Raw genomic sequence first — 18638 nt, forward strand, 5'->3', positions numbered from 1 at the left:
CAAATCCTTTCCTCAAAGGGCTATGAATTACACAAAGTAACACATCTGAAGTACTTAATGCATCATCACCTGGTACACAGGTGTACTCAATGGATGCTACTGTTATTAATAGTCACCAAAGATACACATATGGAAAAATCTGTTAACTACATGTAGTCTCTGATATGCTAAACCCAGGGAAGGACAGGTAACATGTGGCCATACCTGTGAAAGAGCACATGGTTCTATATAAAACACTGGTATGGAAACATTGGGGGCGGGGGGTTAGCTGTCTACTGATCAAAGTAAGATTCTTAAAAAAATATTAGTATTTCATCATATATAAAATTAATTCTAAACTTTAACTTACTGAACTGGCATGCCTCTAGCGTCTAGTAATGAAATTAGGAACTCATCTTTTGCTAATGCTGGTCATTTTTAAATCATATGAAGAGCTGAAATATACCCTTCATTATCTAGAAATAAATCCAATCCTAAATTTTAAAATGCTCACTGCCAGCTCTAGAACCTGTGGCGGACTGCAATGAAAACTGCTAACCCTGGACGGCCTACTGAGGCCTTTTTGCTCATCACAAAGTTGAAGGGCTCAGACCAAAGCTTATACATAGATGGTAGACACTCAAATGTAGAGTGCTACAGGAAATAAAGAGAAACGAAAAATTAAACCACTCCTTCCGTTGTTACAGCACTGATTCATTCATTTGCTCCACCAAACACTGCTTTAGGTGCTAGTAAGAAAACACACTCTTCCCTTTGGAAGTTCTATTTTAGTGAAGAAAACTAATCTCTACTGAGTCCTTGATTCATCAGCTCAAAAAGTCCAAGATTACACATTTTCCCCTTCTTTTTTATTTACCCAATATTAACTTATAAACAAGTCGAAAAGTCCAAATCTTCCCTAAGTAAAAGATCTTTATGCAAGTGTGTGTGTGTGTGTGTGTGTGTGTGTGTGTGTGAGCGCACGCGTGCGTGTATGTGCATGCGTGAGACAGAGAGTGACAAACAGGCAGGAAGGGAGAGAGATGAGAAGCATCAATTCTTCATTGCAGCTCATTGACTGCTTTCTCTTATGTGCCTTGACAGGGGGTGGGGGGGGGGGGGGAGAGCCTACCACATAGCAAGTGACCCCCTCCTCAAACCAGTGACTTTGGGCTTAAGCGAGTGACCATGGGGTCATGTCCATGATCCTGCGCTCAAGCCAGCAAGCCTCCACTCAAGCAGGCGACCTCGGGGTTTCGAACCTGGGTCCTCCGAGTCCCAGTCCAACTCTACCCACTGCGCAACCGCCTGCTCAGGCCCTAAGTAAAAGATATTGATGAGACAATGCAAAAATCCTCAGGACTTAAGATATCAAGCTCACTGTAAGCCAGTTTACAGACATGCTACTTTCCTCCAAGTGCGACAAGGCAAACCTTAGTTAGAGAAACTGACACATACATTGGATTCTAGAAGTGTAATCCCAGGAGCAAGTCAAACAACAGGTAATAAACTACTACATATCCCCTTCAACGCTTTGGGAGAAAATTACTGGATTACATTATAATTCATATAATTTCAGAAGTTGTATGACTAAATTGTCTAATATATGCCAAAGTGAAAGCATAAATAAAAACTGGTCACTTTAAAAGAACAATAATATAAATGCTTTTTATTACATGTTTATAATAACTGCTCTAGTTCTACATCAACATTACTTGATCCTGAATGCTGGCTCTAAGAGAACCAGTGAATTCTAACCAATTGTGGCCATACTTTTGCTCTACTCTGTAAAGATAAAATATAAAGTACTACACAGAGTGTCTTCAGGTTAAGACCCAGTTCCGTTCCTGTGACAGTGATGTAACCCAAATTGTGGTGTAAGTTGAAACACACCCTAGCTAACACAAATGGAACACTTGCACTTTCAACAGTCCAAAATGGCGTAAGCAAGCGTTCTGGAGGGTGCCAACTCCCTCACTCATAGCCACATTACTACGTATTCTTCCACTGCGCGCAACCAAACTAGTCTGCCCACATAGTCCATAAGTACGACGCTAACAGCATAAGCCAGAACACTCACACCTCAATTTTTTTACGTTTTTACGGCAGTGAGCCTCAAACTCGAAACATCTTATGTCAAGACTGACATAACCCGAGGACCCCCTGTATGTATAATATATAGATATCCATTCCTGCTTATAGCTTTATTAGGTTAATTTTGGACTTAAAAAATAAAACCTCTGAAAACATGTTAAAAGAGACTTTTTGAGACTAAACAGTGATAAGAAGTCTCAACCTCTGTTCATTGGGTCATAGAAAAACTAAAACCAAACAATCATCTTAGACCTAAGGAGCTAAAAGAGATCTCAGCATCTACTTACACTCTTAATTTTAAGTTGATTAAAGTGGTCCAGAGAACTTAAGGTACTCAGCAATATCACACAGCTGGTTACCTGCAAGGTCAGAACTAGAATCTGAATGTCCTGACTCAATCGAGTGTTATGGGAGAGGTAGAGTAGAGAGTATATGTTGACAGTACACAGTATTCCAAATATAGCACTTAGAATACAGCAGAAAATCTATCATACCAGTAAGCTGAAATGAAGTCAAATGCAAGACCTATTTTATTGGCTAGCTAATCTAGAGAAGTTATTTAATTGCTCTTTGTCTCATCATCCTCATATATAAAATGGAAGTATAATAATACTGTAATCTCATAAAGTTGTGAGAATAAGTGAAATATTACCTGCACCATAACCTCTCTAAAATCACTTACTGTTATGGATTATTACTCTTCCAACAATAGTATCCCATATTCACTAATAAAAAACACAAATATCTTCAAAGTTCCTTGTCCCGTGAAAAGAACTAGAAGTTTTCATTTTTACCGATTTGGAGGAAAGTTAGCTAAACGTACCACAGTGTAGTTCAGATCAGTATCTCTCCCCACAACCACTCAAACCACATGCACAGTGACCTATTAATAGTAGAAGACTTCTTCATGTACACACTGACTAGTGATAGAGTGATGTTCAAAATGAATTTTAAATTCAGTTAGGAAGGATTCACATTTGCATTTTTCAAAAAAGAGATAAAATACATATATTCTACTTCAACTAGCCTCTCTCTCTCCTGAAAGGCACACCAAGTTCAGTTGCTTTTACTTACCCTTTCTGCCGGGCATTTTCCCACAAACTTAACAAGTAGGCAGCACAGACCTATCTAGACATGGAAGCTCTGTACCTGTTATCCTGTAACCTATTTATACCTTTAAAAATATTAAATCGCATATTTTTAGCTGGCTCAATCCAAATGCAACTATTCCCTCATTCGTCAAATATTTTCTAAGCAACTACTGTATGACAGGTACAGTTCTCGGAACCAGGAACACAACAGAGAACAGTCAACATCCCTGTTTCCATGAAGTTTACATTGTAGGGGGAGAGGGGAGACTGACCGAAAACAAGTTCATATCTAGTACAGTGTGTTTGAATAGTTAACTTTAGGAATGCAGGAACAGCTAGCTTTATTAAGCGCTTTGCTAAAAGGGGATTTAGGTTTCATATTTTAAATTGTGGATCCTAGCCTCCCTTTGGGCAAGGCCCAGCCATTGAAAGGTAGAGGGAAGACAGAAACTCTGTACTTACAAACAGATCAGATCTCTAGCTAGAAAAGATACTCAAACACCTCCTAGACTGCCCTTGCTTTTCATGTTGCACAGAGTCAAGAACATCATAGAAACAAGAACACTATTTGCTGTTTGGAAACAGTATGGTCAGTGATCAAGAAACTTATTTCCCTTTCTGTCAGGGACACTGGCTAAGCAACCTCAGGCCGTTTGCAGACTTACATAAAACCCTGGTCTCCGCGCGCCAGCATGCTGATCCTCCAATACTGTGACACTGGGCTAGTCTAAGCCCTTAAGCCTCAGTGTCATCTGTTCAAGAAGGCCAGTGGATTGACAATGCTTGGCAAACTGTCGGGTACTCCACCGACAGAAGCTATTTAAATAAATACATGGAATCCAAGCTTGCTACTTGCTTTACAGGAACATCAGGAAGATTAAGAAGAACATAAGAAATGCCTTAAGCTCTCTGTAAAGAAAGAGTACTAGAGCTCATAATTCCTACGATCACCATTCTCTCCAGATGTATTTCCTTGCATTTTTAAATTCTTTCACCAAAATAATCCACAGACCGTCAGAAGCAGAATACATAGTCAGAAAATAAGAACTGAATCCCAATGAGAATAATAAGTGAAATAAGCTGGCTAAAACAACAGAAAGTCAATCTAGTCTTCCTTCGCTCAACCCCTCACCGCCTAAGCTGCTGCAGACCTGGGTCGGGCCAGCTCCAGGCACACTGTGGCCGCAAAGCTGTGGACAGAGCCTGAGTCCAGCGCCAGCACAGCAACCTTTCTCCCCACGAAATGTAGACACTCCCTTCACAATACAAACTCTACAGTATTTGTGGGCCAAATCCTCAAAAATGACGATGCACTTAGCCACTCATCAGAGGACAGAGGACATAGGGGGCATCAGGAAGTGTTTCCCTTCTGCTCCTTTGACAATCTAGCTAAGAAAATCCACATCTTGATCTTTGTCTCCCTGGGTAAAGTATAGGTTACACACTGCTGCTCTCTGAGGAAAGTTTTGGCTGGATGGTAGAGAAATAGCAAGAGCTTGGCATAAACGCTGGGTCAAGTCCAATGAAAACAGTGAGGGTATACAGATTTGCATTGATGAATGCCAGCTTAATCCCTCTTTATAGACATAAAACAACTACCACGAACAGCTGTTACTAAGGCAAAGTCAAAACAACTCCAATTTTTGCTTTTGACTATAACTTTTGAGGCCTTTGCCCCTTAAAGTAGAACAATCATTTCGTGAACTGTTTGCAGTGCACTTACTCCAAGAAGTCTTAAGCCTTGTAAACTGACATCATCAGTGGAAATACTCAGTTGCCCACACCTAAATGTGTTCCCTCCTGCTTCTCCAAGTGCCACGCTTGCAAAACAGATGACACCTCAGCCACAAGGCCACTGAATGTGCTACCACTGCTGGCTGGAGTGCTAGAGCTTTCTAAGCGGAAGTGTGGGGAGACATCAAGGGAAAGTACCTTCTAAATATCACATCCCTTTCACTTGCTCCACAGCCATCAAATGTACCATTGCTGTACTGTAGCGATAAACCAGACCCACCAGTAAAATCAAAGGCAATAAAAATGTTCTCAATAAAAACAAACACAATTAGCTTTTCAGTGCACATTTTAAACATTTAACTCCCAACTGACTTCACCTATTCTATTGTTCAAGAAGATTCAAAAAAGGATAATTCTCAAGAAGAAATGAAGCGTTACCTCGACCTCATTGAGGCTGCAACAGTCCCTAAGACTCACCTTATGCTCAGTTCATTAGTTCAACCTAGCTTAAAGGAATATTACTTAGGATACAAAGAACTTTGGCCAGCAAAACAAAAAATAAATAAAACAAACAATATCCAGTAGGGAACAAGGGGCAGTGAGAGGGAGTAGCCCTTTGTTTGAATACTGCAAAGAAAATCTTTTAACAGTAAAAGCAAAACATTTGCCTTCATTTAAAAGTTTGAAAGTTTGAGTTGCGTGTGATTTCCTGCATCTAAGAACCTCTTTCAAACTACAAAGAGGCCACAAAACATCACATTTTCCCCTCCCAGCTTTCCCCTTCAAAAACCCACAAGATGGTGATTAACAAACAGCCCCTTGTCTTCAGGCAGTTTTAGAAGCCACAAGGAAAAGATAAAAGTTAAATGGAAGAGCAAGTTTGTAAACAAATGAGAAATAGGTTGCCCAGGGAGGAAGCACACCAGATCTTGATAAGCAACAGTTCTGTGCTCCATTTGTGTGAGACTCCAAAGAAAGCAACCCCCTGCCGTCTTAGCCATTAAAACAGTCTGTGGGGAGAGTCCAGGCCCAGCTCTCAGACCCTAACTCTATCTAGGCAGCGCTGCAGAGAATGCCCCACCACCCCAGGAGTTCTGGTTATGAACCTGAAGTTCAGTGATTCAAAGACAAACCCAAAGACCATCCCAGCCTTCCTGAGACTCCCCATTCCAGGAATGAACTGGGGCTGACTCTCCAACCCAGCACAGAACTCTTTTAGGAGATATCCTCCCAGGTAAATTCATCTTAGAGTCCTGAATCTACAACCTAATAACTCTATTACCTTATGCAGATCTGATTCTGTTTAATCATCCTTTGATTGGACATATCCCTTTCTTATAATCATTATGAGAATTAAAAAATTTTGGCAATGTGCCCAGATCAGTGGTAAGCATGTGCCATACACACACACACACACACACACACACACATATATGGCAATAAACATTAACTTCCATTAAAAAGAAATTCCAATTGCATTCCACAATTACTGCTGTAGGTGAACCATCGTCAGACATCCTATGAAAACTCAAAAGAGAAAATGAAGAACCCAACATGCAAAAAGAAAAAGGGAGGAAACCAATGCCATCCAGAGAACTGCTAATTACGCACAGACCCTGACCAGTGAAATTTTCTCCACATCTGCTCCTCTCGTAGGCCCTGGGACAAATAAAACAACAGCTCACTGGTTCCTGCCCAAGGCACTATCTTATTGAATCAATTGTCCTAATGCTAGATCCTCTCACAGTATTGTAAAAAAATATAATGCAAAATCTACATATATCTAGATTTACTAAACAGGGCTGAAGTTGTCTCCCTAACCCCCAAATGTCCAAATCAGAGCAGCAGAGAGAGAAAAAAATACCACCTATGACCTCCATTTGATTATTTAATTGTGGAATACTACCAAGGTATGAGTAATCTGAAATTAGAAAAGATGGCTTTAAATCTTAATGAAAAACAAATAAAAACACAAATAATCCCCCATCACACATGTAGCATGGTCACCTAAAATGTAGCTGGAGTTTTTTTTGCACAGTCATCAAAATTTCACTTATAACCTCTCTGGGATTTCCTAATCTAGCCATGTCCACCCTAGTCAGCTCCTCCAGATTACTTCCTAATGTTTCTACAGCGAAAGAAAGATCTCTCCAGCAGAATTGTCACTGGCTTATTATTTAACTTCAGATAAAACACCTGAGCTCTAACAGTTCACTTTCATAGTATACAAGAGTTTAATCACATCCATTTCTAAAAAACACGAATTAGTCATTGCAAAAGAAAACAGGCATATTTTTGTTTACATTCTCAAGCACCTACTCTGGCATCTACTCCTCCCAATCTAAGCATATACAATCCAAGACAGAAGATGGGCAAGAAATTAGTAATGCTCAAAAGAAAAGTTTTCTTAAGGAAAATCTAGTCCAAACAGAACTTTAAACAAACTGACCACCATTGCAAGCACTGTCCCCAAATAAATTTACTGCACCCTAGAATCAAGTACACTCAAGGCTGGAATGTCATGCCAGTCGTATATTACTTCTACTTCAATAAATCTCTCCAAATCCTCAGCTGCTTTCAAAAATAGTTCACGAAAAAGCACCAACCTAATTAACAACAACTTCCTCTGCAACTGTGGCCTTGATTTCACTTATTTACACATTAACTGCAGCTTCCTTTTGGCCAATCCAGTCTATTCTCTTTACCATGCCGAGCCTTTTATCTGCCCTGGACAGCATTTTCTCCAGCAGATGAAGTAGATGCCGATTGATTTGCTGTCGAGCATGGTAAATTAATAGCAACAAATTGCTGAGGGCCCGTCTCGCTACTCCACCATGCTTCGGCAGTTTTGCTTTATTTGCTCCATGATGGGCAGCAGTCGGCCTCTTCAAGTCAATTTCTTCTTAACAACCTGCAATACTTTTCAATGGTGAAAATAGAGCTGTTCCTTGTAAGTCAGAAATCAATATCCTATTGCCCTTAGAAAATGCTAAACAAGCAGTATTGGCAATCCACTTGGTACTAGAGGGTATCAGATATAATGCAAATCCATACTGCTTCCCTCCTCGTAGTTATTACAGTTTGCTAAAAGGTTCCTAATGTCATTTATCATCATTTACCATCGACCAGAGAGGCTACGATTATGATATCCTATCAGTTGGCAAGACCCTTTCATTTCTATTCAATTAATATTTTAGCAGCACTCAAATGGTTGTATTCCAAATTGCATAATAAAATTTACATGGCTTGGAGTGAAACAGGAGTTTTCTTGCTCTGATTTTAAAAGAGTAATTATATATATATATATATATATATATATATATATATACACACACACACATACATATACATGCATACACACATATTCATTTATACACACGCACACATATATATGTAAATAGGTGGTACTTCTTTTAGGTTCTAAGTGTTGCAGATTTCTAAAATGTTCCAATTTCTAAAATTCAAGTATTAAGCTAAATTTTTTAGAAGCAAAGAGAGCTTCAGATTACATAACATTAAATATGAGGAAGTTACAAGATGGTTCTCAAAATATGGTATGCTTATCTCCATTTACAGTTCCTAGAGAGTAAATTCGCATTTTACCTATTTTTCCTAATCTGCATCCAATATTCACTTTAGAGTGGTAACTGCTGCTGTCAGATTAAATCAGGGCAGTATTCTGTAATTACAGCATTACAGGTGAAGGTTGGGCGCAAGCCATGTTTAGCAATGTTATCAACTGCATGCATCACCCTGTTCTGCCCACGGTCACTGACCCATTTAGAAGACACACTGTATTTATAAAGAACAATAATCAGCAAAAACAAGTAACAACAAAACGGTAGGTCAACTGCCCCATCCAAACGAAACACAGAATCTCCACAATCCTTAGAAATCAAGGCCTGTGTACTTTCATTTTCAAAAATTCCACTATGAAGGGACCACAATAAAATATGTGCCCTGTTAACCATGGTCCATTTGTCACCTTCACTTTCACACTAGAACTTAAAAGATAACGGTGAAGCATGAATTCACATTACAGCCTAGAACACCACTGTCGCACTTTTCTGGTGTTTTTCCAACTTCATCTGCTCAGCTCTATCAATCCTACTAAAGATGACCAGAAATCAGATTCATATTTTATGCTCTAATTCCATGTCATGTCATCGAGTTCCCCTTTAAAAAAAAAAATTCAACTAATTCTACCAGACTAATGCTATTTACTCAGTTACCAAAATTTAAATTAATTATGTTCTCAAACATAATTGTTAAAAATTGGCAACATTATGCAGGCTTAATTAAGATTAAATCCAATTTACTAAATGTACTTTAATTGGTACTAATTACATTAGCTTTCATTTCAGAATGACAAATTCCCCATAGGTTTCACTTTATAGTCCTCTATCAGAATCAACACAGGGTGACTGACTATGAGCATCTTACAGAAAGGGGAGGGGCTACACCGCCAGGCCCCGGACCCTGTTTGGCACTGCTCTGTGCTTTTACCCTTTTATCAATTTGCTAAGTCACAGAGTCATGACTCCATCACAGCCATCATTTTCTGTTGCAGTGAAAAATTTCTCTAAAAATAAATACTCTGTGGCTGGCAGCAGCCAAGAAGAACAGGAGCGTTAACCAAAAAAAATACACAAAGGTTTCAAATATCAGGGCCACCAATTACTAGGGTACTTCCAAGGACTCCGGGGACTCCTACTCTTGAACCCTTCAGAGACACAAATCTAATAAGTGAATAAGCCTAACCCGATCTTGAGAACTAGGCCCAATTATGCTGCAGGGCAACTTCCCTGCATTATTGCTGCTTTCCATTACGAGGGCATCCAGCGAGTGCATCTGGAAGAGAGGCCAAGAGGAACCAAGGCTGTCTGCCTAGGAAAACAAATAAAGACAGATATGCCTCTGCGCTTAAGGGGGAAAAGAAAGAAAATATAATAAGTAGGTGGTTTGCAGGGCTGTCTGTATTTCATAATGTGATAAACTGCCCTCAGGATTCTTGATATGATTGAATTTAAATGCAAGAGAAAAAAAGGGAAAATGTATTCTATTCTCAGTTCTAAATAGATGGCATTTGAAGCCAGATGGACAAGAAGATGACAGAATTACAAAGGTATAAAATGTGTAAAATTAAGGGACCTCCAATATAGCCTCCCCAACCAAAAAAATATATGCAGCCAAATACTATTAACTCTGGGATACTGACTCCTGTAAATGATAAGAGAACTGGATGCTAACTGGCTATGGTAAATAAGATACAGGAGGAGAAATAAAGGGACATTAATCATCTGCTCCAATCTTTAAAAAGGTACCAATTAATCTTGGGAGGTGGGATGAGGGAAAAAAAAAAAAAAAGACAAGTACAAGATCCAGACCTAAAATGACATGTAATGAGGATAATTAACAAACAGTATCTCTCATGTAATTTATTCCTGTAAGGTAGAGTTAAGGGCAGCCCATCCATAAGCTTGATGGATTCTGTTTAAGCGGGAGATATTTACATTGCTAACCTAAACAGAAATGGCAAAGATGCCAAAATAAGAGCTTAATTTTAATACAGAGTAAACTAATACTGACATACCCAAATAGCGTATAAAGGAAAAAAGGTATCTGAAATAAAAACTCTTCAGTGTAAGAAACAACTCATTTTTTCCTCAACTTTTTCAAATACTGCTTATCTGATCACTTTTATTAACATTCATCTTTTAAAGCTCTATTGAGTATATTCGAAGTATATGATAATTAACTATATCCAAAAATGAATCCATAAAGCCTAGTAATATGTAATCATTTCATATTTTTTAAACTTGGAAAATAATGACATCCACCATGAGTATAATGAGAGATGGGAAGCATTAAGTCTTCCCACGTCTTTCCCCAGCAGGTAAACACATATACACCTACTCTGAAATGGTTGAGACAGACCTGAAGGGTGATCACTAAAAGTAAATGTCTCCTAGAGGAATTATTATTGCCAAACAATGATTTTTATGTATATGCTATTTTTCTATTTAGGAAACTTAAACCATTTTATTCAGTCTCCTACAAAAAAAACAAAACAAAACAAAAACCCAGCTGTCTGAATCATACTTCTCAATGCTCTATAACTAATGATTATCTTTTTCCTTTTCTTTACTTTGGCTGAACTAATTAATAGATTTCAAGGCCCAGTGTTGAACCTTATCATATCCTCCTATCAGGTTCATTTACTCTGTACAAATTTTGAAACTAACAGTTCCAGTTTCTAGTAAGATCCAACTAAATAGCCTCCGGGGGACCAGTACAAGGATTTTACATCAATTTCCTTTGCCACCACAGATTTCATTCTGATCCTCCCAGCTCACCCTCTCCATTCTTTTGCACCCAGCCAATGAAGGCTCCACACAATTTAGTTTTCCTTTTTTAATATTTTCCAAGAAAAGCTCTTTTATAAAACAAGTTTGCAATGCCTGAAATACATAAATTAACTCTTTCAAAAAAAAAAAAAATAGAGCTATTTTAAAATTTAGCATCCTGGTTTTGAAAGTGTACATAGTTGAACATGCACTCAGACATTTTAAACCACATTTTTAAAAATAATTAAAATTAAGGTTATATACAAAAAAGATGAGAAAACCACACCTGAAAAAATAGCATTCTCACCAGTACAGTCTTTTAAAAACACATGTAGCCATAGAAAAATGCAGAAAACTACAAAACATATCATTTTCTTTCTAAACTGTCATTTAAAATGGTTATTAAGAAATAAATAACTCACCTGTTTGTGCATTTCTATATTCAACCCATAGGACATCTCATAATACTGTCAAAGAAGGAAAAGCAATTAACTTTGTGCCTTTCATCAATCTCCGTTGTTTGTTCAAAATGCCCCCAAATATGTTTAAAACAAACATAAAAGCCACACCTAAACCAAAATATCCATAATATCTATGCTGTTTAATGAAGAACATTCCACCACTACCTTAAGCCTAATAAACTAAAAGTCACCTTAAGACACAGACTCTAAGAGAATAACTCACAAAAACTAAGAAAATCAAGTTCAAAGCAGAGCATTCTACACATTTCCTGTAGTCTTTAGACATCACAAGCAGGTGAATGAAAAGGGTCTGGTGAAAATTTGGTTCTATAAAGACTCTAATTCCTAGGCAAGACTGGAAAGTTAATGGCAAAAATGTGTCTCTCACAAATGCAGATGCTTTGAAAGAACTGTTCAAGAAGGTGATGCTACTCCAGAGTTCAGTTTCTCAGATGTAGTGTGCTGCTAATGTTCATACATTCAAAGGAAAAAAGCTTGACAGGAAATGAATTACTCCTGGAGCCTTTATGAACAAGCATTAAAATGTACTTGGTCATACTTTTGAAAAAGCAGATTGGAATTTTTTGAACGTAGTATAACCAGCATTACAGAAATTCAGTTATACAGGGGACGACAACACTCCTCAAACCAAAGTAACACTATAGAAACCGAAAATACACAACACACAAATACACATGCACTAGTATCACAAAGAATGGAGGGAAATTTGATAAGGGGTCTCATGTCTTTTGCTATCCATTATTTTTTAAAAGAAATAAAACGCATTAAAATTTTAACAGTTTCCAGAAAAACTGGTTGAAATTGTTTGGAGCAGAGGCAATAAAACAACAAAGAAAACCACTAACACAAAAACATTTTGCTTGTGACTCTAAACAAAACCTAAATGAGGTTTTGTTTTGTTTCAATCTGTAAAAACAAAGCACAGAAAATTATACCCCATGCAGCTGAACTTTTTGAAAATTCAAATCAAAGCTGGTTGTCAGAGACAAGTTGCAATATCCTGGAATTACAGGTTGCTCATGGTCACAATCCCACAACCTCAACTGCACTGACACTGTGACTGTGAACTATCCTGCAGCCTGTAGCAACCTGAAGGTATTCTTGCTTTTAGTACCCCCCAAATTAACAGAGTCTATGACCGGTTTCTTACCATGACATAATGCCGCTGCATCTCGGTCTTCTCACTGGCCAGTTTCTCACATTCTAGCTTCAGGCTGTTCAAGACATAAAGCAATCTAAGTACAACACAGATCTTGAATTAACATCCTTTAAATGTAAATACACATTCTCTCCTCTAGCATCACCTACAAAACACCCAGTCAACTATCTTAAATACCACCCTCATTTTTCAAGGAGCGGTAGGAGAGAAAGGAGTGACTGGAAGCAGCCTGGACTTGCTTTTCAATGCAAATCAAACGTGCTGTTTCTGTTTAAGAAAATAAAAACAAAAAAACAAAATCCTCCAGCCAATTTAATTCCAAACCTCAGCCAGACTTGAACAGTCACTAAATTTACTAAAAAAGAACAAGAAAAAATCAATAATGTCCACATATCCAATCACAAATTAGTACCCCAAAATGTCACATGGGAGTTTTTTTTTTTAATGTTCCACTAAAAGATTAATGAAAACATGAATCAAGTATGTCTTATGAATGATGTCTTATTTTTTCCCTCCAAAACAGAGACAAGTTGAATACCACCACCCAGGGGCAAAGTGTGGACTGGGTTCAGTGGCTTGCTTTGGTTCTTGCATTTATGAAAGAAGAACTACACGTCATTAAAAAGCCAGTGAAAGAAAAATATTGCAAAAGCACTCTACGCCTACCGATCGTTTCTAAATCAAAAAAAATTTTTTCAGCATAAAAGTAATGAAATCGCTCACAGCTCATGGTATTTCAGTAGAATGGCAGAAAGAAGTGAGAAGGAATCAAGCCCGGAGTAATAAAAGACCGAGGAAGTCAAAAGGGCCCAGAACGTTCCCAACCTTCCCTTCTCCCGGCCACAATGAATCAATATCCAAAGTTTGGCTTCAACGTTTTCCAAGTCTCCCCCGTTTCGATTGTTCTGCCCCCCCTTTTTTTTAATTTACGGGAAGAGAGGAATGCTTAATTTCTTTACACCTGCCTAATAAAAAAGGCTTTGACTTGCCCTTTCTGCCCACAGGAAAAATGATCATAATACCTTTGTAGTGGCTAAAAGGGGAGGGGGGTGTTTGTGTGTTTGGGGGGAAGGGGGGACAAGAGCTAAGCAAACAGAAGGATCAGCTAAAGTCAATATCGTTACCTGTGGTATTGAGCCTGTAAAAACTGAAACTCTTCCTTAATCCGATCACAGGACTCGGAAATTGTAAATTTAAAGGGTTGAGCAGGCTGATGCGGTGCCTAAAGAACAACAATAAAATATTTAATTAGCCCACATCACAGGCGGGGTAGGGAGATGGAGAAAACATACCACGCGGCGCTGGCGTGGGGGGGGGGGGGGGGAGGGCATCGCGCAGCAAGCAAAGAGCGATGAGAACTCTCCCGCCACCCCCACTTCGTCACACAGCCCAGAAGGGGCTGGTTTCGGGTGCCTCGGGCCCCTGCGCCCTCTTCCCCACCCCGGAACCGGCAGGTTCGAGACCCCGCTCCCCTCCCTCGCCAACTGCGTCCCTCCCTCGCCCAAGGGCCGGCGCACCCAACCCACTCCCTCTCCCCACCCGGAATCGAAACTGGCCCGTCGGGGGGATTCGCGCCATGGCGTCGGGCCGCAGCCAGGTGCGAGGAAAGGAGGACGAGACAACCACGTCCGGCTGGACGGCTGGCTCGCTCGCTCGTCCCCGGGGCCCGCGGCGCAAAGGGCCGGCGCCCTGCACTCCCAAGCCGCCACCGGACCAGCCGCGCCGCCGCGGAGGGCGCCCTCTCCGCCCCAGCGCCGAGTCGCGCCGCCTTCATCGCTTACCCCCCCACCCCACCCCCCGAGGAGTCGCGGCGCGGGGACGACAAACGGCTCGGCACAGCTTCTAGGAGCTTCAAAGACAACAATAAGAAAATGGCTACAACTCAATTGCCTCTCCGCACCCCCTCTCCGAGAGTGCCACCGCGCCTGGGGGTGGGGGGTGCGGGTGGAGGTGGGGGTCCCCGAGCGGGTCGCAGGGTTCGAGCCGCCCTCCACGCCCCTGGGGCCAAAGACACAACTCCGCGCGCTGAGGGGACGCGGGGAGTCCCCCGGCGCCCCGCGAGCCCGAGTCCCCGCCGCCCGCACTCACCGGGTGTCTGGTCTGCGGGTACATCTTGCTCAGGTCGCGAATCATCCAAACCGATTTAGTTGGCTGCGCTAGGCAGAGGCGCGCGGCTCATTGGCTTTAATGGCCCGGAGGAGGAGGCGGCGGCTGCGGCCGGCCGGTCCGAGGGGCGGCTCGGGCGGTCCCGGCCCCCGCCGGGTCTCGCGTAATGTGGACGGCAAGAATGCGCGGCGGCGGCGGCTGGGTGCCGGCGGCCGGGCCGCTCCGCATTCCCCGCGGGTGTCACTGGCCCGCCGCGGGCATTGTCCGGCGCGCGTCTCTCGCGGCAACGCTCCGACGTTCGCTCCGCCAAGGCGCGACCGCCGAACCCGGTGCCGCAGCCGCGCTGCTCACCCGAGCCGGGAAAGTGCGAGCTCCGCTCCCCAACACCCGCCGGCAGCGCCGCCCGCTCGCTCGCTCGCTCGCCGTCCCACTCCAAACTTTTTTTATTTGTCTTTTAATTGGTTGTTATTCCTCCGAATGAATGATCTTTCTCTCTTCTTTCCTAAAAGCAAACACAAACTCCTTTGGTTCGGAAGAGGTCTCGGCGGTGCTTTTTGGTTTCTCTGGAGATTTTTTTCACTTCACAGCAACGATCTTTTAAAAGGCACCTTTTAGCTTCTTTTACCACATCTCATTTCCTTATTTTTCTTCCTTCCTGTTTTTTTTAACCCCAAATTGAAGGGGATTATAAAAATAAGAGTGAAACGCTTGCGGCTTTTTTTTTTTAATTCTCTCTCCTTTCAAACTCTGCGAACACCACCTCAAAATAATATACAAGTGTGTGAGAGAGTGGGAAGACAGCAGCCAACAGCCCAAACACCCGCTCAGAACAGCTCTAACAACACGCTCTGTGTAGGTGACTTCTTTGACCAAATTTAGCATCAGCTAATCATTAACATTCTGATACATATTCACAACCGTCCGTGGAGGGACCGCGGAGCATCCCGGGAGATGTAGTGCGCCCCTGGCGACCGCGGCTGAGGATTTGGCCAGATTGACTACAATCACCGGCCCGCCACGCGACAGCTCTGGGGTGCTCTAAAAGCGCCCCGCCCAACCCGCGGCGTATTAGGCGTCTCCAGCAACCAATCAGAAATTGCTGAACATTAATCGCCGTTCTGTGTTACTGCCCATCATTTCACTGCTGACAAATGGGAAGCAGAGGGGTGGAGCCGGCCGGGCTGTAGCCCACGTGGGGGCCGGGAGCCGTCCATAGTTCGGGCCAATGAACAGAACAGAATGGGGTTGGCGGAGGCGGGGCGGAAACGGCCCGCCCAAGGCGGAGCTGCGCCTTGGCTGACGTTCCTTAGCGCCAGCGTTCGAACCCGGCAAACATTTGTTCAGCTGTCAATCAAAGTAACGTGGGCCAGGCTGAAGCGGTGGTGGCTGCTGTTGCTGTTGCTGCTGCCCGGGCTGCATCTTCAGAACTGGGTGTTGGTGGCTGTGGGGGCGGCAAAATAAAGAGGATGGAGGGGGCGGTGAGACTGGAAGCTAGACTCCTTCCGAGTCTCGTTCTCCCCCCGCTCCTCTCCAACCCAAACACCTCGGCCCCGTGCTCCGCAGCCGTGCCAGGAATGCGGACTAATTAGGGTCCAATGTCTCCTTAAAGAGACAAGCTCGGCCTTGTGTAACGCGCGGAAACCCCTGTTGAGACAAGAGAGGGAGGATCAGGCCGATCCCACTTCGTTCGGTTCACATCAATTTTACGCGCCGCTGGAGCCGGCATAATTTTCCATGTGAACGCGGACTCGGGCCCCTGTTCTTGTTTAGAGCCGAGACCGAGCTGCGAGACGCTGACCTGGGCGGGGGCCCTCCGAGGCCGGAGGGGCTGTGATTGCCGCTTAACCTTGACGCGGAGCCTTCCCCAAGGAATTCTGCAAGGAAGTGCCCCAACACGCTGCGCCTGGGGGGGTCACAGAGGCGTAACTGTCAAGTACCCGACAGGGACTGGAGCTCCAGGGCAGGGTCCCCCGATTCCCGAAGAAACTTAGTCGAGGGAGCCACCCACACCTCCCACACTGAGTCGGTCCGCACTAAAGCAGTGTGAATTGAGTGGGAAGAAAAATACCACTGCGTGACCTTAGATGCTCCTTCCCCCCGTTTAGTAGGAAGAAGGCTGCTCCTCTTTTTCCCGTTTTTTGAAACAACGAAGTCAAGCTAGTCGCGGTAGAAACGGTCAGGGGATGATGCGTGCCACAAGAGATGGAGAGTCTGCCACCGCGGGGACGAAGGCTGAAAAGGTCCAGCAAGCGGTCCCGGGGTAAAGGCTGGGGGAGAGGACGTAGGGGCGCGGTGGAGGAGGGGCATCCTTAGGGAAGGGGCTGAGGAGGTGGAGGAGGACCCTGTGGAAAGAAGGGGCGGCCTGGAGCAGGCGCGCCTCCACCCTTAGTCCTGACCCAGCTTGGGTTAGCTCCTGGGTTTAAAGGGAAGCTATGCGTTTCGCGACCTTTACGAGTGAGCCTCTAACCTTTAGGGGAGGAAGGAATTTGGAAAAAGTCAAGACGGGGATTGGTTAATTTAAGGGTCTGAGTTTTGTACTTTCCAAGTGTCCTTTGGCTACTCTAACTTGAGACGTTGGCCGAAATGGTTCATCATTAGTGGAAAACCATTCTTCTTTATGGTATTCCTTGCCTCAGTGGACAGATCAAACAATAACCTAAAATACAACCTAGCACATTCTATGAGCCTTTCTCTGTATTGTGCACTATGGGGGCTGAGGCAAAAGAGGGCTATGGCTGTCTTCAACTTCCTCTTTTTTCTTTTCTTACTAAACTAGAGATCACAGAACGGTTCAGTTAAGCAAGTATTTTCTCCATCCACAAAATAAGAAAATGGAGAACTCCGTGGGCAGTTTACTGAACCTTCCTTTTCAAAACCCCCCACACATGGCTATTAACACTTGAAATGTGGCCACTCCAAACTGAAATATGCTGTAAGTGCACATACACCGATTTTGAAGAGTTAGTACAAAAATAGGAAAGTGAATGATTGCATGTTGAAATTCTAATATTTTGAATATAATTGGTTAAACAAAATATATTACTAAAATTAATTTTGTCTATTGCTCTTTTATTTTTTTAACCCAGATACTAGAAAACTTTAAATTAAATTTGTGGCTCACATATTTCCACTGGACAGCACTGTTTGAAACCTTCACAAGAACCAAAAATTAGAAGACTTAAATGATATCATTTCTACATGAGGACAATGAATTTTCTAAGAACACCAGCAAAAGCCACATTTTATGCTACAGTTGATAATTTGTTCCCACTGGAGCTTTTCAGTACTTTGTTAAATCACCTACAGTGCCTCTGTAGGGAGTTCCATGTTAGCTATTCTAGCCAGAATCTTAGCAAGTTCCATGAGAAGAGGGTCCTGGTTGTGTTTTCATGGCTGCATTCCAAATTCTAGAATGATGTCTGGCACATAGCTGGCACTTAGTAAATATCTGTTGGTGACATTCTGTTAGTGAACTTCACATTGTGTCGATAGAGAAAGCTTCTTCATCATTGGGGCCATACTTCTTGAAATTCTCTATAGTCATTTCCCAGGACAGTGAACAAGAATTCTAATAACAAAACCTGAAGAGCTATTGAAAGGGTCAATGGACAAAGGGGAAAATTCCTTTCTGTTAGGAAATATCAGA

General features: G+C 42.3%; 1 protein-coding gene across 10 annotated transcripts in view; it reads right to left on the reverse strand.

The window, feature by feature from the left end:
• LOC136394585 (transducin-like enhancer protein 4) overlaps positions 1 to 15843 on the reverse strand; it is a 151895-nt gene extending 136052 nt beyond the window's left edge. For 6 of the 10 annotated variants that reach the window (XM_066367939.1, XM_066367938.1, XM_066367942.1 and 3 more), the window contains exons 1-4: positions 14975 to 15843; positions 14011 to 14108; positions 12878 to 12941; positions 11668 to 11712 (exon numbers count right to left, since the gene is read on the reverse strand). In XM_066367939.1, coding sequence (XP_066224036.1) covers positions 11668 to 11712; positions 12878 to 12941; positions 14011 to 14108; positions 14975 to 15019 — 252 coding nt within the window. In that variant the 5' untranslated portion in view covers positions 15020 to 15843. Of the gene's footprint in view, positions 1 to 11667; positions 11713 to 12877; positions 12942 to 14010; positions 14109 to 14425; positions 14586 to 14974 lie in introns of those variants that run through there. The other 4 variants (XM_066367940.1, XM_066367943.1, XM_066367937.1 and 1 more) reach the window with 2 other exon arrangements.
• Positions 15844 to 18638: the final 2795 nt, after the last annotated feature.

Source organism: Saccopteryx leptura, chromosome 2 (assembly GCF_036850995.1).
Source record: "Saccopteryx leptura isolate mSacLep1 chromosome 2, mSacLep1_pri_phased_curated, whole genome shotgun sequence".
Lineage (NCBI taxonomy): Eukaryota > Metazoa > Chordata > Mammalia > Chiroptera > Emballonuridae > Saccopteryx > Saccopteryx leptura.